Below are 23,802 nucleotides of genomic sequence, written 5' to 3'. Positions count from 1 at the left end.
TCGTAGGTGCTCACTACTCGGGAAGCGCCGACTTCCGAGTCTTCGTCAGCACAAACCTTGTTCTAGACCAGACTTAATTACCACTAGGTGCACGAATAGTATTTACCTCCACAAGCAAGCGACCATATCTACACTCATGAGCAATGTAAGTCCTTGGTCAGTCAATAAACTACCATCAATGCGCCCTCAATCTGGTCAGTCACGTCCTTATACACGGCAGACAAGCGCATCCCGGCCCGGGCGACCATGGACTGCCCAGTCACGTCCTGGGACGGCGCGTCCCCAAACCGCCGCTTCCACCATGCACGATGCCAGCTTTGTTATCGCCCTCATCGAAAGTCGAGGCATTGCGCACGAAGTGGGTATGGCCGCTCTCGACAAAGATACAGGTAGAGTCATGCTCATTCAAGTAAGGGCTCGTCTCCTACTATTTCACGGCAACTAACACATACCAATTAGCTCTCGGACTGCTCTACGTATGTTAAGACTCTACACCAGATGCATGTGCACATGCCATGCATGATCCTAGTTCCCGATACGTTCCTATCCTCTGCAAACACGAGCCTCACTGCTTCTGCGTCTGCAACGCGGGGAGCTTCATCGTTGTCGGTACAGTTCATCAGGGAGGAGTTTCCTCAAGTCCCTATCGAACCGGTAGCAAGAAAATACTGGAATGATAGCGCTGGTCAGCCGACAACACATTTTCTCCCGCATATATGCGCTTAGCTATCGTCTAGGCTATCAGTTTATCGCTCAATTCTGTGTTGAAGACGATGAGCGTGCGGCCACACTGGTCTCCGTAACAGACAAGTCAGAATATGCGCGTATTTCCGCGTTTACTCTTCTAATTGCTAGCGTGCAGGTACTATACACTCTCAGCCGCATGTGCTCTTTTCAAATTTGTAGAAACTCGCCTCAACACCCGCTTTTCTGCGTGTTCTCTTCGTATACGTTATATCCCTGTCGAGGGAACGATGATGATAGACCCCGAAACCGTTAGAAATCTGGAGCTAATCAACAACCAGACCCGCAAGAAATCCACGCATTCTCTCTTTGGGTATCTGGCATCATTTCTTCGATCGGTCGTGATTTGACACGCTTCAGGGTGCTTAACCATACCTGCACTGCAATGGCCACACGACTCTTGCGAGCGAATATATTGGCACCTCTAACAGGTAAGTGCTTGCGCTATAGAACCCCAGTGAGTTGATTTCACATACCCCGTCTGTAGCTCAAAGTGCCTTGGATGCCCGCCTAGACGCTGTTGAAGGTCCGATATTGGCATATCTCTGCTGCAAGTACTAACCTCTACATTACAATAGAGCTGATTCACAGCGAGGATAAATTTACCGAGATTAAAGATGCCTTGAAAGTCTTGAACAAGATGGACTTCGACAAGCTCATCTCATCGGTGAGCCTTACATAATGGTTTGGACTTGAACATAATTCCAAGCCTATAGCTTGGGTTTTCTGAAGTACGGCCAACAACAACAGCAAAAGGAGCTTTTTCTCGCGTGTCACAAATACTCAGCTTGCGCACTGCTATTCGAAGCCTTCCATTTTTGCAGAGGGCTTTGAATGGATGCAAGTCCCAGCTACTACTGATAATATATGACGTGAGCCCTGCACTGCGGTTTCGAATCTGCAACTTCTCATACCGCAACATGAATATAGATCCTGTCTGACGAACGGTTGACCAAGATCGAGGAGCTCATCGCGGAAAACCTCAATGATGACGCAGGGGCAGTCAAGGTAATTGAAGTATGTTTTTGTCGATGCTGTCTAAACAACCTCTTGCTAGGGAGGGATCGGCGCAATTAACGCAAGAGTATACGCAGTTAAGGTACATTGACAACTACTCGCTTTCTACCAGTTGGTTCATTGTCGCAGGCGAACCGCAACCGTCTCTTGGATGTTGCTCGCGAAACTTTCAAAGAGAATGTTGCAGACATATACCAGCTCAACCACGCCCTAAGCGAACGGCATTCTCTACCCCTTACTCTCGTTTACCAAGAAAGTGGTTTTGTGTTTGCTCTCAAAAAGGATGAACTTGAGGATGAGCTGCCGAAGGGATTCATTAATGTGTCTGCGCAACGGGGTCGTTGGCTGTTCTCAAGCATTGATCTGGTGAGATTCAACAGAAAGTGCAATATATAGTCTAACATCAGATGATAGAAAAAAATGAACGCTCGGATGAAAGATTCATTAGAGGAGACGCTGGTCTTAAGCGACAAGTACGTTTTCATTGTGACTCCATCGTCATTTGAGATTAATAAAATGCAAAGGATTGTCCAGGATGTCGTAGGGCAGATTATAGCGTTTTCAGGAGTCCTCTATTCTGCTTCAGAAGCGGTAATGACATTTCCATTTGAAGCTTAGGTTTCTCAATGCCAGTTCAGGTTGCAACCATCGACTTGCTGTGGTCTTTTGCTCATGTCTCCATCAGTCAGTCATTCCAATCATTGCGTTTACCTCACTCTAACGAAACTTTCATTAGTGCGAAGCTATGGTACAGGGTGCAATCTCCTCTCAAAGAATGCCAACAGACTTTTTTCTTAGTACGTCCCGAGTTTACTGATACACTGGCGATCAAGAGTGGTCGTCATCCCGTCCTTGAGACCGTTCAATCTGCTGGAATGGTCGTTTCAAACGATATATATTGCAGCGACGCTGCCCACTTTCACATTGTTCATGGGCCAAAGTAAGTTTCATAAATGATTCATTATCTGGATGTACAGACGTCCATACTCTTCAACAGCATGTCAGGTACGATGTGCGTCTGCACCCGTCCCACGGATCATTCTCAGCGTTCTCTCAAGGCAAAAGCACATATCTGCGTCAAACAGGCCTTCTTACTGTGATGGCAATGGTCGGTTGTTTTGTACCTGCCGAGTATGCAAGCTTTCGGTGAGTCATAGGCGTTGAATTTAATCGAATCTTGATGCACTCATTCTCTCTAGCCTGCATGACGCCTTACTTACTCGGCTCTCCAATGACGACGATATAGAGAAGAGCCTCAGCACGTTTGCAAATGAAATGACATCTTCTGCTATGATCCTAGGTTTTGGTGTGTAGATGAGTCTGTCATTTATACTGAACTCCTCCTAGGCATTGCGACCCCAAGAACACTGGTACTCGTTGACGAATTGGGTCGAGGGACATCTCCTATCGAGGGTCTTGGTATAGCACATGCTATTGCAGAGGAACTCATCAGATTAAAAGTAAGCACATCGCTCGTGTTTTATTTTTACTCTTACAAGAACCTCAGTGTTTTGTTCTCTTCGCTACGTGAGCACGCGACTACTAGGTTGACTTGCGCGTTAACACGATAGCCAGCCATTTTCACGAGCTATCAACCACTCTTTCTCGACAACCTGCTGTGGTGAAGTGAGTGGTGTTCCTGTTTTGACCGGTGACGCATGACGAACTTGTGCAGTTTGCATCTATCTGTTCAGGTGCTTTCAAATTCCTCTCGATTATACCTTCTTTACAGATTGTCATCCAGCGTTCACGTCCATCGGCCTCTCACATCGGCCTGATATTTCAATACAAGTCAACTCTATATTATTATAATGCACGGTGCCCGGCTGATGACACAATTATAGGATCCTTGATGGAGTTCCGGAAAACACAGGTCACTATGGTGAGTCACAGACAACAGCCAGATAGAGAAGGCATCTGGACCAGCCCCGATCAGGACTAGAACTAGCCAAATTAGCTGACCTCCCCGACGACGTACTCACTGAAGCGAAACGAGTGTCTGAAATCATTACTGAAAAAAACCTACGGTGCGAGGAGGAAAGTCACATAAACGTCTTGACCATTCGCAGGCGTGCACTTTTGAAGGTATCACCAATTAGCTTTCTGAACACTGCTGGTCCTGAATGTTTCATATCTCCTCAGCTTCATACACAGTTGAACCAGGCGTTAGATCACTCTTCGCTTCCTGAGGAGGAACTGGTCGCATATCTGGCACGACTGCAGAGGGATTTCATGAAGACTCTAAAAGACACTCTTTGACAATCGCTGATCAAAAGAACAAGGAAGATTCTTGACTTGACAATACAAAGGAAACATCAACAAGCCCTTACCTGTTGAAGCCCGAAGAGACGAAACGAAGACACTCGACGAGAACGCCCCCAGACACTATTCAAAGGTTCATTTTCCTGCAGATGCTCTCGCTGTGTTAGAGCACATTCATGTTCTTACGAGCTTCTAAAATGATAGATTTGAAGTTAACACTCGTGTGTAATGCGCGATCGATTGATCAAATGATGATGAAGTGCCACAAATCCAAATCTGAAATTGTCGACTTCATGGTGGATACCAACTTTCAAAATTTCACATCTCGTCAATGTTTCATAATGGTACTACTGATTTACATTGTCACATTGAGGGCGCAAATTTACCCACCAGCAGGCAAGTAAAAGGAGACGAAGTTCTGATCGATAGATGACTGATGAGTCTTTTCTCTAAATCTAAGGTGGCACGCATGGTATGTGTCCGGAATTCGCATACATGCATATACTAAACGAAGACATGTTGGAGAGGTCTGACACCCACTACACCATACAGATAAGATGCGTGCGTTCATAATCCTATCCGAAGTACTCTTCGCATTACCGAATCGCCGTCGTTCCTCCTGAATAATGGTAGAACGGGCACTGTCTAAAAAGCTGCGGTGAAGGTCAACCAACAAATTGTTCGAGGAATTTATACCATTGCTTGTTTGTATTTGTGTACTCCAGGTACCCATAGCGTGCCTGGGAGTTTTGCCAATATTCGCTAGCAGTGCTAATTATGCCGACATTCGGTCAAAATTCGAATATTCAATGTTCAATTGCTGTACCTAGACTAGAATAGACAGCCGAGTAATATGGGCAAGCGAGAAATGCGTGTCGTCGCAACTAAAACCGGTACCGTACTCGTTTACCAGTCCCGCAGGGGAAAAGGGCTGCTGTGAAATACGTGCCTTCATGACAAAGATAAACTCTCTGAACTCCCCCGAACCTTATGAGTTCGGGGGATGTCACATCCTTTTACTCTATACCGTTGCTTTCTCAGGCTACGATCTTTACTGACTAGGAAGTGTGGGAGTAACGAAACAGTGGAGCACCCAGCTGAGAGCTCCCTCACTTCTGCCATTCCCATATCTTGAAACAGGGCGTATCTGGCTTTAGGACTCACGTTTCCCCCTGGATATTCTCAAGATAGGCTTGCAAATTTGCGATGGCAGTCGTGCAGCACACGATGTGACAAAACTGCCTCTGGTTGAGGTGCTTGTGCGCATGGGTGATAAGATAAGGGCCCTGATTTCCTCACGTTTCGTAACGTGTCCGGACCAGTCGTGTACAGTAACATGGGCTGTGGCACTTTCTCATTTAGTTAGCCCCGCGTTATCGTGAACATGTGCGCCTTTCTTCGCTCCTCCGTAGTTTCTCGCTTTCGATCCTCTCCATTACCTAGTGGCACAACAGTATTTCATGGGTAACTGTGTTTCCCGTTCTAAACAGCCTTTTCCAGTCTTCTCTAGCAGTTCGTCTGCTGAGAAGAATATGGGGAATCACATTTCAGATGGTCTACCTATAGCAGAGCCAACAACTTCTTTTTGGACGATTCCTGCAGCCCCAATAGGAAAACCTTGGTCACAGAAGAATTTGCCATCCTATGCAGACGTGGGTGAGTACCCTATGTACCCATCTGGAGGTCATCAGGTGAATAATTGACGATAGTTATTATTGGATCTGGTATATCTGGCGCCTCTTTTGCGCGAACTCTGCTTGAGTACGGAGACTCTCTTCACGTCGTCATGCTTGAAGCCCAAGATGTATGCTCAGGGGCCACCGGCAGGTGAGCAATGAGCGCCCATTTCGCTTAGATCGTTGATGCGATATTAATGTCTTGCTTAGAAATGGTGGGCATATCTTTCCCGCTACATACCATGACCACGAAACCCTGAAGACAAGAGTGGGCGAGAATATGGCAAAGAAGATGGTCCGCTTCCGGAAAGCGCACTTGGATGAGATTTTGGCCATTACCGCAGAGGAGAGTATCACAGAGTATACACAATGTCGTGCCGTCGAGGGTGTCGATGTGTACTTCGATAAGCCTACATTTAAAGAGGCGCAGCGGAAGCTGCAAGTGTATCAGTGTGATATGGGCGAACATGCAGGTTCGTATACCTGCTATGAGGGTTTAGATGCTCAAGAGGTGCGTTGGGGAATAGCATTGTGACCTCTGACTGATAGCATGGTAGAGATTTCACCTTTCGCCACTTGCGGTAGGATGTATTGCCACGCGAGCTGGTGCTATACATCCATATCGCTTTGTGACGTCGATTTTAAGCCGCCTTCTTACAGACTACCCCAAAGAGTAAGTCTTTAACATCATTGTAGCCCGCAATCATTCATGACGGTCTCAAATTCGACTTAGATTTGAGATTCACACTCACGCACCTTGTACATCGATCGATGAGCCCACATCAAGTTGCCCATTCTATAGACTCACTACAGCGCGCGGGGTGATTATGACCCCACACGTCGTACATCTCACAAATGCGTACGCACCTGCGCTCTTACCTGCTCTCAAGGGAGTTATCCTTCCCATTCGAGAAACCATGACCGCACAGCGGCCTGGCCGTAACCTCCATGCAAGCACGCTGCATGGCGGGCGGAGCTTCGTGTTCTTTGATAGCCCACGTAAGGGCTTCGACTACTTGACGCAACTCCCAGAAGGCGAGCACGAACTCATGTTCGGCGCAGGCTTCGAGTCAAGTATGGATGGCGGAGCCAATGCAATGTATGGCGTGCATAGCGCAGCGCATGTAGGTGGTGCAATGCCAATCTATTTTGGAGCGAAGAGCTGGGGTGCTGAGGCCTTACCAATCACTCCCACACATGAAGAGGATGTGGGTGTAGGTTTGTGGGCAGAGGGAAGAGTAAAGGCAATCTGGAGCGGTCTCTTGAGCGAGTCGGCCGATGGGATGCCGTGGGTTGGAAATGTGCCCGTTAATGTGGCTGGCAGGAAGGCACCCCCTGCTTCGTCTGCGCCCTCTGCTCTGAATTCAAGCACGAGGAAGCTGAAGTCAGTTCTCACTGCTGCTCCTGGTGAGTGGATTGCGGCTGGCTACTCCGGTGAGGGCATGGTGCATGCGTGGCTAAGTTCCAAGGCCGTTGCGCTGATGCTTCTAGGGGAGGATCTCACTGAGGTCAAGACTTGGCTCCCCGAGTCGTTCAGTGTCACGGAAGACAGAGTCAAGATGGCCAAGCGGACTTTCAAGCCTGATGTTGTACTGAGTGGCAAGAAGCGTGTTTTCAGTCCTTAATACCTACATATGTTAAGAGTCTCCTCTATAGTGGGTACTATAATCATGTGCATGTTGCGTAGTTTTCTTGGCTGTATCTAAGTATCACACTACTGTGTAGTTTACTTGAATGCAAACTTATCGTTTTTATTGTACATTGTTCCTTCTGGCCGTACTGGAGTCTGGGGCACACTTACCCGATAGACGAGCTAGATTTTCAAGAAATCGCACAGGTACCCAAAAGTTTGGTTCTGAGACCAATAGATCTTGATGTACACATGATTTTCCGGTACTTATTCCATTTATTACATGATATACTCAATGATGCTTTCGTCGTTCGGATCCCGACGTATGCACGCCGTGCGAGTGGAACCTCTGATCAGAGGACAAAGATTAAGTTATTCGAAGTTTCAGTATGAAGATGATCACCGCAACATGATTATTACATGCAAACATATTCAAGGATCACCCATCTACTACGTGGATTCACATTAATCTATCAGTCCGTTAGTGCGCGATCCTACTGTAACCCACTCGTACACCGCAACAATAAAAATTACTACAAATCAATCAACAGCTCCTCTCGTCGCTCCGGAATACTCGTAGGCGCAGACGGTGCGTACAAGTCAAACGACTGCGGCGCTGCCGTTGGTGCGGAGGGGAACTGCGGGAGCTGTGGTTGTAAGGGCTGCTGGTACTGAGGGCGGGACGCCCGCGATACGGTACTGGAGCGAACGAGAGGGGCAGGCGGCGGGGACATTGTGGTGCGTGCTGAGACGCTATGGTGCCGTGTGAGGGCTGGTGTTTGTGGAGCGAGGGGTGGAGTCATGGGTTGAAGTGCGGGTGCCGGTGGTGGTTGTGACGGTGCGGGAGCGTTGGCGAACTGGGGTATTGACACGGGTGGGTTGACCGAAATGGTGGGAGAAGCGGGGGATGGCTGGGGGAGGTAGGATACAGATAACGGCGGACTAGTGAATTGAGGCAGCTGCTGTTGAGGAGGTGCAGGTGGCGAGGCGAGTGGGGCCGTGAGGTGCTGCGATGACCCAGGAATTTCTGAAGTATATGGTTGTGATGGTCCTGCCGCATAATGAGCATACTGAGGCTCTGACTCGGGGACAGTAGATAATGGGGGTCGGGAAATAAGAAGCTGTGGGGCGTATTGGGCAGAGTCGGTCCGTGGTGGCGCAAAACCCGGGGAAGATACGGAGGATGCATGAAGGTGAGCTGGCGCCCATTGACTGTGAGTTTGTGTGGATTGCCGCACTGGTACAGTCGTAGGATGGACCTGTTGGGGAGAACGCCGCCATGTGGGATGTGAGACCTGATCCGTTAGTAGCTTATCGTAGAGTTTGACGGCTTGCGAAAGCTTTTCGTGCATCTCCGATAGCAGTTCTGCATGCAAGTATCAGTAGAGTTAAATATTTCCAAGTAAACTGACCCACGTTCTTTGCGGTCGGTATCATCCAGGCTCATTGCTAGCTTGGGCCGGAGTCCGTTTGCCTTGTCGTATAGTTCGTTGACAGCAGGATACCGCGACATATCGCGTCCTCCTTGGGCTTGCAGTTGCTCCACTGTCTGGCTGAATGTAAGAATGGCGTCGGTTTCCAAGGGCTCGAGATCATAACCCGCAAGCTTCGGCACTTGTGGGGCAGGCGTGACGGTGGGCGGATACGATTGAGACGCGACATACACGTTGCTATATGGATCTGTGCTTGTCAGCTCCACAGGGGCACTTGGTTTTGGGGCGTTAGCCTCGCGAAGACTTGCTTCGATGGCTGCACGGAGATCAGGATCGTCCTCATCCGCAGCAGCAACTTTACGATCAGGGTGCGTCATTCTGTCCACGAGAGGAGGTTCGGAAATGTGCCAATTGTGCGCGGAGGGTTGAGCGGGGACATAACCCGGTCTGCGTCCATGAACAGCACCGACCTCCTCGAGGGAGAGCTCAATGGCACGTTGAAGCTCGGCGTCTGCGAGGTCGCGCGCACTGCTGTGACGCGGACTATACATACTTGCAGAATGGCGGTGTCCCTTGTCGCTGTCAGGAGACAGCATATCAGAAGGGCTTATGCATACGAGAACATATATACCTTTTCTCAGCCTTTTTCTGCAGCTTATTGTAACACGCATCACAGACCCTAACAGCTTGAGTGATGCCGAAGTGAGGTAAAGGTATGGATTTAGATGAACATTGCTGGTCGAAAACTTGTCCACAATTCCGGCAGTGATGCTTCCGATTGGTAAATGTAAACGGAGTGCGACATCGCAGACACAACTCCGAATCTATCCATTCTGGAGCGGTTGACGTATCAACCATGGCAGAATTCGCCAAAGCAAAGTCCTTTGGAGGGAAATGATGTCCTGTACAGCAAGTGTGAAACATGGTGATGACAGATCGACTGAGTGAATACCTTCACTCTTGAGGGTCTTATAGACCTGATTGACATAACTAAGACTGGGCTTGCCTTCAAAAGCCAAGGACCAGTTCTGTATATACTTCAAAATATCATCTCTGACAGAATGATTTAGACCAGGCATTTTGAGGATGGAGACCAGATTATCCATGAACTCCCTTGAGGCCACCTCGGTCAAGAAATGATCACCGCCATTCTTAACACAGATGTCTGTCAACTGTCGGACCGGCATCAAAGGATATCGCGGAGACTGGAATGATATGGCTTACACCGAGTGCGAGGAGTTGGACATTGGGATTCTTGTGATTGAGGCGGCGCTTGAGCGCACGCATGGCGTCCTTTGCGGGCGCTGACTTGGAGCGTATCTGGTCGCATATCTCGAGATTGAGAGCAACATCCTCTGAGCCATTCGGGATGAGCTCCGAGGTAGCCTTGTCTAAAAGATAATAATGAGTGAAAGTACACCGATGTTGCGGAGCATGCTCACCGACAGCGTCGTCAAGCTGTGAAGTTCCCCATAACCAGCTGCTGATCGATGCCATGTAGAATGAGCACCGTGTAAGTGAATATGATTATTAAGTGGTGTAGTGAGCCCGCGTCAACTGCGCACAGCAACAAGCCCTTGAGTGACACGATGACAAATCAACCGTGATTTTCGCACTCCGATCAGCAAATATTCAGGTCATATTATTTCTCAGTGACGCTGTGAAGGGTAGTGTGCCGCAGAAAAATTACAGAAGTATTACTAGAGATGATCAATAAAGTTATGCACAATTTTTTATGACTTCTACATAATATTTTGGGTAGCACACTGGTGTAGTTTATATGGTGCGTGACTAAAAGAGTGACTGCGTGACTCGGGGCCGGACGCAGGTGAATTGGAGCGGAGTTGGAACGTGAGACCCATCCACAGGTTGTTCTCAACAGCCATCTTGCCGTCTTCGAAGGACCTGTTGTCGACTCTTTTCTGCTATCTTGCAGATTCAGGCGAATTCATTAACGCTTCCGCCAGTTGCGCGGTTTGCTGAGTTCCGCTTGACCCGTTTTTGTGAACGATTTCCATCTTTTTTTTGTTCCTTTTCAACAGGCACTCGTGGTTCCTTTGAACCCGCAAAAAGTGGTCAAAACTCCACCACTATCCCCACAATCGCATTTACGACATCGCATTCGCGTTAATTCACGTCTCGGACCCCTTTCGGCACCATTTTCTGACCTCGTCATTGCACTGCTGATTTTTACGCGTTTTTATTCTCCTTACTCCTTTTGTTGCAACCATGTTGGGCCATCAGTTCGCGTATTCGGCCGCTCCCATTCGCAAAGTGAAGGAGGTCCAGTTTGGTATCTTGTCACCAGAGGAAATTGTGCGTCATAACACATTCTCTACCTTACTGTGCTAATTAGTCCATGTTCACCATGCAGAAAGCATACTCGGTGGCGAAAGTTGAGCATCCGGAGGTTATGGACGAGACAACGCACAAACCTAAGATGGGCGGTCTAATGGATCCTCGTATGGGAACCATCGACCGCAATTTCAAGTGCCAGACATGTGGAGAGGGAATGTCAGAATGTCCTGGTCATTTTGGCCATATCGAGTTGGCGAGGCCGGTCTTTCACCCAGGTGTGTTGACGAAGCTCTCTTTGTCTTAGCGTGCGGCATTCATCCGATTTTCAGGTTTCATCATTAAAGTAAAGAAGATCCTGGAATGTATCTGCGTAAACTGTGGAAAGCTAAAAGCCGACATCGTGAGTTGAATTTCGTTCCTCTACTCGTTTCGCACCCCACCACCCAATTTTCTGGGGGCTCTCTCCATAATCCATTGGAGAACCCCAAACCCGCACCGCGGCAGTACCTCGAACAAACGAGGCGTTTGACCCACTGCGGCGTGGTCTGCGCGCGTTTTCGATCGCTTGATCGCCGCGTGGACCATTGCAAACGCCCAGTGATGGTTGGACACGAGGTGCGCGGTGAAATGGGGCGCTGAACGAGGAGTGCGAAAATCGTAGTCCAGCCAGTGCTTAAGGCACCTTACTGGACTCGGCTTTGGTGGCCCTCCCTGTGACGCGGGAAGAGGGTTCACCAATGGCCGACATAAATGCCAAATCATGTCGGCTGCCTCCTTGTGATGCATTGCAATCCCTTAGATAATGTTTCTATTTCCGTCGAAGTTGATGCTGACGTTTACATTTCATGTGCTTCCTAATTTGTTCGTTCAATGCCATTGTCGTGCTTTAGTCCGATCCCAATTTCGCCGACAAGATCCGCCATATTCGCGATCCCAAGGCACGCATGGCTGTTGTATGGGCGCACTGCAAGACCAAGATGACCTGTGAGACTGACGAGCCAAAGGAAGATGGTGCTGAGGGAGATGCGGATGAGCCCAAGAAAGGTCATGGTGGATGTGGTCATATACAACCGGCCATTAGGAAAGAAGGCTTGAAGCTTTTCGTCCAATACAAAAGACCCAAAGATGAGGATGAGGTCGGTATATGGCAGCATCACTGAATGCTGTTACTGACTGGTTTTCAGGATGTGAAATCGATGCAGCCTGACAAGCGGCTGATCACTCCATCTGAGGTTTACACGACGTTCAAGAAGATGTCGGACTCCGACCTTCATCTCATAGGTCTTTCGGATGAGTACGCTCGTCCTGAGTGGATGATTCTCACGGTTATGCCTGTCCCGCCTCCTCCTGTCCGTCCAAGTATAGCAGTTGATGGCGGGGCTATGCGGAGCGAAGATGACTTGACCTACAAGCTTGGTGAGATCATCAAGGCGTCCGCACATGTACGGCGGTGTGAGCAGGAAGGCGCGCCCGCGCACGTCATTAGCGAGCATGAACATCTACTCCAGGCAAGTTTTGCGGAGACAAATCTAAGTGCGGGTATTGACTGTCTGATTGTAGTTCCACGTTGCCACCTATATGGACAACGATATTGCCGGTATTCCTCAAGCGTTGCAAAAATCTGGACGTCCGGTGAAGGCTATCCGTGCACGGCTAAAGGGCAAAGAGGGGCGTTTGCGTGGTAACCTGATGGGCAAGCGTGTAGACTTCTCTGCGCGTACGGTCATTACAGGCGATCCTAACCTGGAGCTGGACGAAGTGGGTGTTCCCCGGAGCATCGCCATGAATTTGACCTATCCCGAGCGAGGTGCGTTCGTCACAGCTTAGGGTGTTTCGACTTACAATGTCATTATAGTGACGCCATATAATATCGCATACCTTCAAGAGCTGGTGCGCAATGGCCCGACTACATACCCCGGTGCACGCTATGTCGTGAGAGATACTGGCGAACGTATTGATCTGCGCTATAACAAGCGTGCAGACGCATTCCTGCAATATGGGTGGATCGTCGAGCGGCATCTAAAAGATGGAGAGTGAGTTTAAGGAGCAAAGGATGCGCGCTGATTTTTATGCTGATACACGTTTCAGCTTCGTGTTGTTCAACCGGCAACCAAGTTTGCACAAGATGAGTATGATGAGCCATCGAGTGAGGCTGATGCCATACTCTAGTGAGTACAGCATTTTTTGGTGCTTTTGCAAGAAATTAATGGGTACAGCCTTCCGACTCAATCTATCCGTGACGCCTCCATATAACGCCGATTTCGACGGCGATGAAATGAACATGCAGTGAGTCACCTTTGTCTCCTATACGATACAATGTTCACGTTTCCCAGCATTCCACAGAGCGAAGAAACACGTGCCGAACTGTCACAAATAGCGTGGGTTCCCCGTCAGGTAATGACATCTTCCCTCGTTCATGGCTGTTATATCTGACTGGTACATAGATCATCTCGCCACAAGCCAATAAACCAGTCATGGGCATTGTGCAAGACACGCTTTGTGGGATCCGCAAGTTTACGTTGCGAGATACGTTCCTGGACTGGAACCAGGTTCAGAACATCTTGTTGTGGGTCCCTGGCTGGGATGGCAATGTACCAATACCCGCTATCATCAAGCCTAAACCCATGTGGTCCGGGAAGCAGATTCTTAGCATGGTGATCCCCCGCGGTATCAATATTCATCGGGCCCCAGACCCCAAGTCGTCGAACCCCATCTTCGACGACGGTATGTTAATTGAGAATGGTGAAATCATTTTTGGTGTCGTCGAGAAGAAGACTGTGGGCGCTTCTCAAGGTGGTTTGGTGCACGTCGTCTTCCGCGAAAAGGGCCCGGAGGCTACTCGTGATCTCTTCACGGGCATCCAGATGGTCGTGAATTTCTGGCTATTCCACAATGGATTCAGTATCGGCATCGGTGACACTGTTGCTGGTCCCAAGGTCATGGGTTTCATCACGCAGCGTATTAGCGAGAAGAAGCAGTTGGTTGCGGAGATCATCGATGACGCATATCACGACCGGCTGAAGGCGCTACCCGGCATGACTATCCGAGAGTCGTTCGAGAGCAAGGTAGAGCGCGAACTCAATCGCGCTCGTGACGACTCCGGTCAGTACGCGCAGAAGAACCTGAAGGACGACAACAACGTGAAGCAGATGGTCACAGCTGGTTCCAAGGGTTCATACATTAATATCTCGCAAATGTCTGTTTGTGTCGGGCAGCAGAGTGTTGAAGGTCGTCGTATCCCATTCGGGTTCCGTCATCGTACTCTTCCTCATTTCACCAAGGACGACTTCAGCCCGGAGGCACGTGGCTTCGTCGAGAATTCTTATCTGCGAGGGTTGACGCCGCAGGAGTTTTTCTTCCATGCCATGGCTGGAAGAGAAGGTCTTATTGATACGGCTGTCAAGACGGCAGAGACCGGCTACATCCAGCGTCGTCTCGTCAAGGCATTGGAGGACGTCATGGTTCACTATGATGGTACAGTTCGCAACTCGCTTGGAGATCTCATTCAGTTCGTATATGGCGAAGACGGTATGGACGGCGCATTCATCGAACGCCAAAAGATCGAGACTTTTGGTCTTGACAATGAAGCCTTTGAGCACAACTATCGCGTTGATGTCACGGACGGCAAGAGTGGATTCCTGCCAAATACCCTGCAGATCGGTGTGGATGACAGCTCTCTGGAGCTACAGATGAAGTTGGATGAAGAATACAACGAGCTTCTAAACGACCGCCGTCTTCTACGAGAATTCATATTCCCTCAGGCTGACGGCCTTAATCCTCATTATCTGCCTGTCAACCTTCATCGCATTATTCAGAACGCCACTCAAATCTTCCACATCGACAAGCGGAAGCCGAGTGATCTGGAGCCGGCCTACATCGTTGAGGCTGTTCAGCAGCTGAACAATCGCTTGGCTGTCGTGGTTGGTGACGATCCGCTGACGAGAGAAGTCCAAGCCAACTCATCGCTCACATTCCGCATGCACGTCCGTGCCACTATGGCTACTCGCCGCGTACTCGAACAGTTCCATCTTACCAGGGAGGCATTTGACTGGGTCATTGGTGAAGTGGAAGCCAAGTTCAACCAGTCGTTAGTGAACCCGGGAGAGATGTGCGGCACACTTGCTGCTCAGTCGATCGGTGAACCGGCTACGCAGATGACGCTCAATACGTTCCATTATGCCGGTGTCTCCAGTAAGAATGTGACACTCGGTGTCCCGCGTCTGAAGGAGATTATCAACGTTGCTACCAAAATCAAAACACCTTCCCTCACTGTCTACCTCGAGCCTGACGTTGCTGAAGAGAGTCTGCTTGCCAAGAACGTCGAGCAAGAGCTCGCATATACCTCATTGCGTACCGTGACGGCAGCCGTGGAGATCTGGTATGACCCAGACCCAAGTTCCACCATCATCGAGGAGGACTCCGTCTTCGTAGAGTCATTCTTTGCCATTCCCGACGAGGATATTGAGTCCAAGCTGCATCTGCAGTCGCCGTGGCTCCTTCGTCTCGAGCTCGATCGTGCTAAAATGATTGATCGCAAGCTCACCATGGCTTATGTTGCCGGTCGGATCGCGGAGAGTTTCAAAACTGATCTCTTCGTCATCTGGAGCGAAGATAACTCGGAGAAGCTCATTATCCGTTGCCGTGTGCTCGGCGGTGGTGACAAAGATGACGACGGTTTAGGAACTGTAGAAGAAGACATCTTCTTGCGCCAGCTTGAAAACACTATGTTGAATTCTGTGAGCTTGCGCGGGGTTCCTGGCATCCAAAAAGTCTTTTTGCAGCAGCATGACAAAGTATATACCGACAAGACAGGCGCCATCAAGACAAAGAAGGAGTGGGTGCTGGAGACGGACGGTATCAATCTCAAGACTGTCATGTGCATCGATAGCGTCGACTTTACACGTACGTATTCGAACAGCTGTGTTGAGGTTTTCAACGTGCTGGGCATCGAAGCAGCCCGCGCTGCTATTATGAAGGAGTTGCGTGGGGTCATCGAATTTGACGGCTCCTACGTCAACTACCGCCATCTTGCTCTCCTTTGTGATCTCATGACGCACCGAGGTTCTTTGATGGCAATCACACGTCACGGTATCAATCGTGCTGACACCGGAGCGCTCATGCGATGTTCATTCGAGGAGACGGTGGAGATTCTCATGGAAGCAGCTGCCGTCGGCGAGAAGGACGACTGTCATGGCATCGCCGAGAATGTCATGTTCGGCCAGCTAGCGCCAATGGGTACTGGTGCCTTTGATGTTGCTCTCGATATCGACATGCTGAAGGACGCTATCGTTGATCATCGTCTGCCAGTCCAAAATATGCTAGCGGCACAGGCAGATGGTGGTATGACACCAGGACAAGTGGCAATGACGCCATATGATACAAACTCCCCTGCATGGTCAGAAGGCAATTTCAAAGGAGAATCAGCCGCATTTTCTCCTCTTGCTGTCAACGGCGGCGAGGATCCCGCAAACTTCTCTTTCCTTGGATATGGGCAAAGTCCTCTTGGCGCCGGAGGCATGTCACCTGCAGGGCCTGGGTACAGCCCCAGTTCTCCCAATACATACTCGCCGACATCACCGTATGTTCCACAATCACCGTTTGGCGGCGCTACATCACCTTTTGGCACATCTCCGTATGCTACTTCTCCCTTCTACGACCGCGGCAGAGGACCAACATCACCGACGTATTCGCCGACATCTCCCGCACTCAATCTCACGTCTCCAGGATATTCACCGACGAGCCCACGCTATTCTCCTACTTCTCCGTCATTCTCTCCCACATCGCCGCGCTACAGTCCACAATCTCCATCGTTCTCCCCCACGTCACCGCGTTACTCTCCCACCAGCCCCTCCTTCAGCCCTGCTTCTCCGCGTTGTAAGTTGATTTTTCTTGTATCTCAACTTTTGACTGATGTCTTGTTTTCTCAGACTCACCAAGTAAGTCCGGATGTTATTCATGTATGAAATGTACTCATGATCAATTGCACCGCTCTATTCATACTCACAGCTTGTAAGTGTTCATTTTTTCATTCACCGACTACATACTAAATCCTACTCCAGCACCTGCCCAAATGTCCCCTTCCTCACCAAAGTATTCTCCCACTTCACCAGTATCCCCCTCGTCTCCAAAATACTGTAAGTCGCCCAATTCATGCGGAAGACAGCTAACTCACACTTTCTAGCTCCCACATCCCCTACATACTCGCCAGCTTGTGAGTACTCTCACCCTATCGTATTTTTGCACCCTCTAATCCCAAATTCTATCACGCAGCACCTGCATATTGTAAGATTCTTCATCCGGCTGCTAACCTAACCGTCGTTAACCTCTCTTTAGCCCCTGCTTCTCCCGCCTATAGCCCGACGTCACCCCAATGGTCGCCTTCAAGTCCGGCACAGAACGGCCGCAGTCACTCGTACAGCACGTCACCGTCCTGGGAGTAAGACCATTGTTCCATGTCTGGTGTCCGTCCCATGCGTTGGCGTTATTATCTAGCACGTTTCTTTTCTGTCAAGCATTCCATGTAGATTAAGCACATTTTACTATACAAAGCTAGATATGCCTATTATCGCGTCCCTCTCAAAAGTGAAGCATGATAAACATGAAAATTGAATGAGCGGTATGTATCTATGTATGTATGTTAAACATGAAAGTCAGCATATGTACTTAAACCTTCTTTACTTATCTTGCAATTGGGGCGATGGCATGGCGACATGTATATATATGAAAAAAAAGAAATGAAAGAAAGTCACATCGCTCTCAAATCAACTCCCGACTCAACGCAAAAAAGCGTCCAAAAAAGAGAAATATCAAATGTACGTACGTAGCAGAGCTAGAGCTATTTGCAAAAGAGTGGGTTTGGTTGTGGTGGTGTGATGGTTGGCAACGCCCGCGCGCGCGTATAGTATTACACGTGAGGGTATATGAGAGAGAGACAAGTGAATTGAAGTGAAATGGGGACGTGGAGAAATGGGTTGTAACACGTGGGGGTGATGAGGGATGTCACGATGTGATCCGACAGCTTTAATGAGGTACTGTACTGTGCAGCGCAGCCGCTTGTAAAAATGCGAATGCTCTTCATGCCGAGTTTTTAGATCAGGGGGATAGAAGTGGTTGTGCAAGGAAAAGAAACGTAGGCAAGGCATCGGACAGGAAGAAAAAGAGAAGATAAAAGATAAAAGCGAGCCAAAAATCGAACCGAGCAAGCACCGGTACCAGCAACAAACCGCTCAGATAAAAAATTGGGTACTGCAGTGATTGATTAGTACACAACCACTCAAAAGATGAGGAACGTACTGCATCCGACTACAAGCATGCACTTCCATCTCCTCCATCTTGTACGAATTGAGCTCCTCTTTAATGCGCTGCGCCAACGCAGGCGTCAATCGACTCCACGTCGCAGGCTCGCTGCGACGATCATAAACAGCCGACGAAAACGTATCATAAACTGACAGATTATTTGCAAACACGAGCCTTTTGGCAGGCGTCGTCGCTGAGCGGTGGGTCAGCGTTGGTGGGGTCGTAGGGATCGTTGATAGGGCTGGGGCGGATGAGTTGGAGAGGGTGAACATGCTCCTTTCTTTCTCTACTAGAATGTTAGATAGGTATGATTTAGTGAGGAGAGGCGTACCTCCTGCGGGTGTGTTGCTTGAATGCGAGGCGTGTCGATGCAGGCCATCGATATGGTCTGGATCGGGAGAGGGTATGCGAGCGAGTGGACCCAGCTCGGATGATTGCGCCGGATGCGAATTATATGAATTCGAGCGTACGCGAATAGCAGGGTTCACCACGGTCTCGCCATTATACACCTCTTGCGAGTAATTATCAGCACCTAGAACAAGATCAGGGTAAATAATGCCCAATCTGCCCGATACGCACCTTTAAGGATGCCCTTTGCAGGCGTTCTTTGACGCTCGATGCTACGCCTGATATTGGTCGCCCAAGCGACGACCTCCTCGTCTTCGCCCGCTACACGAATAGTAAGATCCTCCTCCCCATCCTCATCCCAGACTTCATCGTCATCCCAGCCTTCCGATATAAAGTTCTGTGCAGCAGGATAGGCATGTCCATCATCACTCTCATCATCCTCCTCGACTAAGACCCTCGTCCCATCCTCATTGACCCTGGCACTCGATTCGCCGGTCCTTGTAGCAGTATTCTTCTCCCACGCAGCAGGAACATGGATCCCATTCGGCTGAGGCTGGACGGGCTCGACGCGTACCTTTGCTGCAGCAGCAGCCTCGGCATTACTCTTGAGTGTATGCTGGCGGGCAAGTTTAGCAGCAGGACTCAATCCACTCATCTCTGGACTGCTCCAATCGCCACGATCGAGCTCAGCAACAGCGTGGGAAAGAGCAGGAGCTACGAGATCGCCTTTTGCGTCCTTTTCTTTTTTCTTTTTCTTCTTGCCGTTATCGTCAGTGCCTTCAGAGGACTTGTTCTTGTCTTTGAAAAGGGAAGTTATTCCTGCGAGGCTGTTCCGCCTCGCGAGCTTTCCGATTGAGCCGATCTTGCGGATGACGACGGAAGCAGAGGACATCGTAGATGAAAGAGAGATGTTATCTGTGCTAGCGTTGAGGCGGGAGTTGAACAAGGATGCTGCACGACCTTTTTTCTTGGTCTGAACTGTGGCGGTGCTGGCGGCGTCAGGGTCAGGGAGGGTTGTTGGAGTGGTTTTTGTTGTGCTTGCACCGGCAGAGGGTTGTTCTTCCTCTTCTTGCAAGGCTTGAGCGGCATTGAGACTGAGTGCACGACGGAGTCTGCCTTTGATGCCACCTGTTTTTGCACCGATGGAAGTACCTTCGAGGATAGCTGCGAGATCGGAGTCATCACGTGACATACGCTTTTCCGCAGCAGTGTATGTGCCTTGACTTAGCGGGGAGGGCCGGACTGGACGAGCATGGGAAGAAGAAGCGGATTGGGGAGTTGTAGCTGTTGAGGTGGAAGACCTAGATGGAGGATTAGATAGGGAAGGGCGTGGAGTTGATGATGAGTTTGTAGAGGAGGTAGATGGGGTGCGGTTGTGTGGACGGTTGTTAGTGGATGATGAATTGCTTCCTGTGCGTTGACGTGGATTTTCTGTTGCTGTTGTTGTTGGGATCCTTGGACGAGATGGCACTTGACCCTGGCTTGTTGTCCGTTGGCGTGATGCTCCGCCATGAGAGGAAGAAGAATTAACAGAAGTTGTAGAAGCGGAAGCTTCACCGCGTGCATAAGGAGGTTGGGCACGCCATTCCTGAAGTTCTTGAGGACGGGTATTATTTGGACGGCGATATGGATGAAAGCCATTATATTGAGCTGCATCTGATGATACTGAACGTTGTACTTGAGGAGGGGGGTAACTTTGATGATGAGCATGAGGAGGGGGAGTTCCACTTGGAAAAGGGGAGAATAATTGGGTTGGGTTAAAGTAATCAGGACGAGGATGTTGTTGTTGTTGAGAATACATCATCTGCTGGTATGCCCACTGAGCAAGTTGAGCATTTGCCTGAGGATCGAAATAAGGATTTTGATGAGGTTGTTGTTGCTGTTGCTGTTGTTGTTGCTGTTGTTGTTGTTGTTGTTGTTGGTAGTAAGAAGGGTAAAAGGGTTGAGCATTTGGACTTGGAGTCCAAGTGCCATGAGGCTGTTGAACTGGGTATGGATAAGGTTGGATGGGTATGTTAGACTGTTGCTCGTTTGGTTGAGGACGTGAATCCATTGTTGTATGATCGCGAGGTGGGTGCCAATCTTGTGGTGCGAGAACGGCCATGGGCAAACTGCAAGGACAGATTTCTTTTGATGATGATGGTTAAGTTGTAAAAGATTAAGATAAAAAACAAAACTCACAAAGATTAAGGAACAGAAAAAAAACAGTACTCCCCCCCCTTCCTTAAGGATGAGTTCGACACGACGGACAACGAATACCGCGACGACCAACAACTGGACAAAAACCAAATAAAACAAAACAATTCACTGAGGGAGTAGGTCTACCGGTGTAATTTCAGTTTACCCACGTGCTACTCATCGCCGCCTTCGCCATCTCCTTATAGACCCTGCCTATATGTTTATGCTCCTCACACGTTGACCGACACTAATAGGTCAATTTCGTGCAGAAATTCAAAATTGGTTCTCTGTTGCTACCCCGCTCCCACCCATTGGCAGCGCTTACTCGAATCTGCCAGCGTGAGTGATCAGTTCTGCCCATGTAACCTTGTCGACGTATAATGCAAAGTACACTTGACACCTGCCATCATTTCAACTCGCAGCCGCAGTTTTGATAAAAAGTGCAGGTCAGCCTTGATAGCCGTAAGTTTCACAGCACCTTTCCCTTGACCCGCACAGCTATGTTAGTCATCAAGGTCAAAAGAGCCCATCTGGAACATTCAAAGCCACTGAGAAATGCGCGACTTGGTGATACCGTTAATGAAAACGTAAGTCAGTTACATTCGGTGGGACAATTTACTTTTTAAACTTTGGCATCCGCTCCCTGACGCTCGAATTTCGTCTACGAAGGAATACATCTTACGTCTGCACCAGATTACGCTGGACCTAAAATCTGGCTTCCGTAGTGATTCATCCAAAGACAACGGTGGCAACGCAACGGGATAACCTGTGCGCGTGTGGCAAAGGAGGCGGCGCTGATGTGTTCTGGTCAACGTGAGTCCGGAATACGTCTTACGTCTGTACCACGGATTACGGGAGAGCTAAAATCTAGCTTCCGTAGTGATTCATCCCTTATTGCATTACTATCAGGCATCTTTCCCTGACGCCATCATGTCGATGCCCAGCAAGCCCTTTAATCATCCAAACTGGTAGTGTTCAATGTTTCGTTTGTCTCTCTAATACTTGGTATTATACAAAGATAACGGCGGCAACGTGATGACCAGGGCATGTATGGCAAAGGAGGCGGCGCTCTCGTTATTTACACCATCCCAAGCCTTCAATTCAACATTCTGGCCTTCACAGAGCGTTCGTATCCCTGACTCAAACTACACCAGACAACCATAAAACTCTTGCTGCAGACATATAAGTCATCCTTACCCGGCCCCCACAATGATAACCAGCCTTACTCTTATCAATGTTGCAATATCAATTACGTACGCAGCTGCTGTACCATATCCACATGGTCAAATCCTGGCTTCCGAATCACCAACCTCCTCTTCTATCCCCACCCCCACTACCCCCTCTTCCACCAACACCAGCGGTGCGTTCCTTATGAGCAAACTTACGGATGCGCAACGCACACAGATCTTCTGGGCTGCAACTGTCATTGCTGTAGCTGTATCTCTACTTCAAGGCGCTATCACAACTCTCGTCGAAATTTGCGAGACAGAAGGTTTATGGACAATCAGATTCAGTTTGGGCAGAAGGGAACATCTCTGGTGGTCAGCCATAGCCATCGCTCTCGTCGCTTCCTTTGGCTGTATGGTCTTATCTTTCCTTGCCGGTAAGCGCCTATCACAACTGTCATCTCGTATATTCAATGTTCCTGTAGGCAATAACAACGATTCACTCGGAATCATATTGCTAGCCAGCGCATCCTCTCTCGCCGTATTCCGCTATGCATGGCCTGCATGGCGTAACCGACACTATTGCTCTAATCGATGGGCAGCATGGACTGGCCCGAGCCGCACAGGAATTGACACGACTCTAGTCCCCTTGATTAAAGGCAACGATCCATGGCCGATCCTTAGTAAAGAGGTCCCAGTAATGAAACAGCACCCCGTCGACATCCGTCTTCCGATCTTCCGATCAAATCTCATCGCCGATGACCCCACAGACATCCTCAAGGCCAGGAAGCGTCTCATGGATACCGTAACAGGACAATCCGAACAGCAGCCAGACCAGAAATCAGAGACACCCCTTGTTCCAGACGACACGACAGGTCTCTATGCCCCCATCCATTCCAATAAATCCGCTTCCCTCCTCTGGGGCACCCACATTGGGTTCTCTCCCCGTGTCAGCCGCGGCATCCTCGCAGTCCCCCAACGCCTCCTCCGATCTTCCCCCCTCACATCCTCAGGGCACGACGGCCAACCCGTCTGCCTCGCGCACGGTATCCTAGGGCGCAACAAAGGCCTCGAGCCGTACAGCTTCATCCTCGGTCTCAACCCCGGCAAATTCGAAGAAAAATGCGTCCAATGGCCACGTCCGAGCAAAGTCCTGCGCACGTACTACCGCGAGGAGATGAACGCAGCTTATGGAGGCCTAGGGTCTGTATTCGTAGATGCAGCGACAGAACTTGCGCTCCTGCTGGCCGATTCAAGCCATAGTCTCATCGAAGACTGGCTTAGCTTGCGCATGGAACATCAGGACCACGCATTGAATAACCAACTCGCGCGTCTTGGTGCGAGTGATGAGGAGCTTAAGGTGTTGTATCGCCTTTCGTACGCCGCGATGTTGGTTAGTTTGAGCGCGCATAGGAAGGGGAGAGAGTGGAGGCCTGAAATGAAGCTTTTTAGGGCGTATTGGAAAATATATAAAGGGGAGGAGATGCCGGCGTGGATGGGTGAAGCTGTGATTGTGGAGAGAATTGGGAAGGAGGAGAGTGGGGCAGGTGATACGGATCTGGATGCGTTGATCGAGGCTGTTTTGTATAAGATTGATTCACCACGTTCTGTATGAATGAGCCACGAGGAATATATAAGTATATTAATATTGCTCGCGCGATCAAGGACTCGTCATGGCTTATGTCATCTTCAGAAGTGGACATCCACTCGTCGGGTACACAGGTCGGAACCGTTGTCGCTGGCAAGTCAGTCTA

At 49.4% G+C, this 23,802-nt stretch overlaps 6 protein-coding genes across 6 annotated transcripts; 4 read left to right on the top strand and 2 right to left on the bottom strand.

Moving 5' to 3' along the window:
- The first annotated feature begins 66 nt into the window (after positions 1-66).
- HD556DRAFT_1280659 (muts domain V-domain-containing protein) lies at positions 67-4,260 on the top strand. The gene is made up of 27 exons (XM_041299293.1): positions 67-145; positions 200-409; positions 460-685; positions 738-810; positions 863-1,057; positions 1,105-1,175; positions 1,232-1,270; positions 1,323-1,411; positions 1,461-1,616; positions 1,675-1,752; positions 1,802-1,843; positions 1,891-2,127; positions 2,176-2,234; positions 2,286-2,352; positions 2,400-2,445; positions 2,498-2,509; positions 2,560-2,701; positions 2,759-2,766; positions 2,820-2,907; positions 2,961-3,061; positions 3,109-3,221; positions 3,269-3,288; positions 3,337-3,387; positions 3,437-3,455; positions 3,506-3,552; positions 3,606-3,643; positions 3,698-4,260. The coding sequence occupies exons 1-27, from the start codon at positions 137-139 to the stop codon at positions 4,018-4,020; spliced, it is 2,559 nt and encodes an 852-aa protein (XP_041167533.1). The 5' UTR covers positions 67-136; the 3' UTR covers positions 4,021-4,260.
- A 1,223-nt stretch (positions 4,261-5,483) lies between these two features.
- On the top strand, positions 5,484-7,324 carry HD556DRAFT_1223815 (FAD dependent oxidoreductase-domain-containing protein; the record flags this gene model as incomplete). The annotated part of the gene is made up of 5 exons (XM_041296915.1): positions 5,484-5,679; positions 5,733-5,850; positions 5,910-6,210; positions 6,257-6,372; positions 6,433-7,324. 5 exons carry the CDS (start codon positions 5,484-5,486, stop codon positions 7,322-7,324), a joined length of 1,623 nt encoding a protein of 540 aa, XP_041167532.1.
- Positions 7,325-7,630: 306 nt separating this feature from the next.
- On the bottom strand, positions 7,631-10,323 carry HD556DRAFT_1316342 (uncharacterized protein). Its single transcript, XM_041301147.1, has 6 exons — positions 10,205-10,323; positions 9,987-10,153; positions 9,715-9,934; positions 9,394-9,664; positions 8,746-9,341; positions 7,631-8,695 (listed from the first exon to the last, which is right to left on the bottom strand). Exons 1-6 carry the CDS (start codon positions 10,257-10,259, stop codon positions 7,863-7,865), a joined length of 2,142 nt encoding a protein of 713 aa, XP_041167531.1. The 5' UTR covers positions 10,260-10,323; the 3' UTR covers positions 7,631-7,862.
- Positions 10,324-11,737: 1,414 nt separating this feature from the next.
- HD556DRAFT_10361 (DNA-directed RNA polymerase II, subunit 1) lies at positions 11,738-17,173 on the top strand. The gene is made up of 9 exons (XM_041295949.1): positions 11,738-12,196; positions 12,245-12,568; positions 12,621-12,867; positions 12,916-13,093; positions 13,149-13,228; positions 13,277-13,346; positions 13,394-13,454; positions 13,505-16,934; positions 16,988-17,173. The coding sequence occupies exons 1-9, from the start codon at positions 12,005-12,007 to the stop codon at positions 17,071-17,073; spliced, it is 4,668 nt and encodes a 1,555-aa protein (XP_041167530.1). The 5' UTR covers positions 11,738-12,004; the 3' UTR covers positions 17,074-17,173.
- A 1,113-nt stretch (positions 17,174-18,286) lies between these two features.
- Positions 18,287-20,808, bottom strand: HD556DRAFT_1435591 (uncharacterized protein; the record flags this gene model as incomplete). Its single annotated transcript, XM_041305454.1, has 4 exons — positions 18,287-18,305; positions 18,354-18,642; positions 18,688-18,888; positions 18,936-20,808. The coding sequence occupies 4 exons, from the start codon at positions 20,806-20,808 to the stop codon at positions 18,287-18,289; spliced, it is 2,382 nt and encodes a 793-aa protein (XP_041167529.1).
- Positions 20,809-22,253: 1,445 nt separating this feature from the next.
- Positions 22,254-23,663, top strand: HD556DRAFT_1223802 (uncharacterized protein; the record flags this gene model as incomplete). The annotated part of the gene is made up of 2 exons (XM_041296913.1): positions 22,254-22,485; positions 22,534-23,663. The coding sequence occupies 2 exons, from the start codon at positions 22,254-22,256 to the stop codon at positions 23,661-23,663; spliced, it is 1,362 nt and encodes a 453-aa protein (XP_041167528.1).
- Positions 23,664-23,802: the final 139 nt, after the last annotated feature.

The sequence above is a fragment of the Suillus plorans genome, assembly GCF_016647745.1.
Source record: "Suillus plorans strain S12 chromosome Unknown HD556scaffold_1, whole genome shotgun sequence".
Taxonomy (NCBI): Eukaryota; Fungi; Basidiomycota; class Agaricomycetes; order Boletales; family Suillaceae; genus Suillus; species Suillus plorans.
This window is presented reverse-complemented; position numbering and strand designations above follow the sequence as displayed.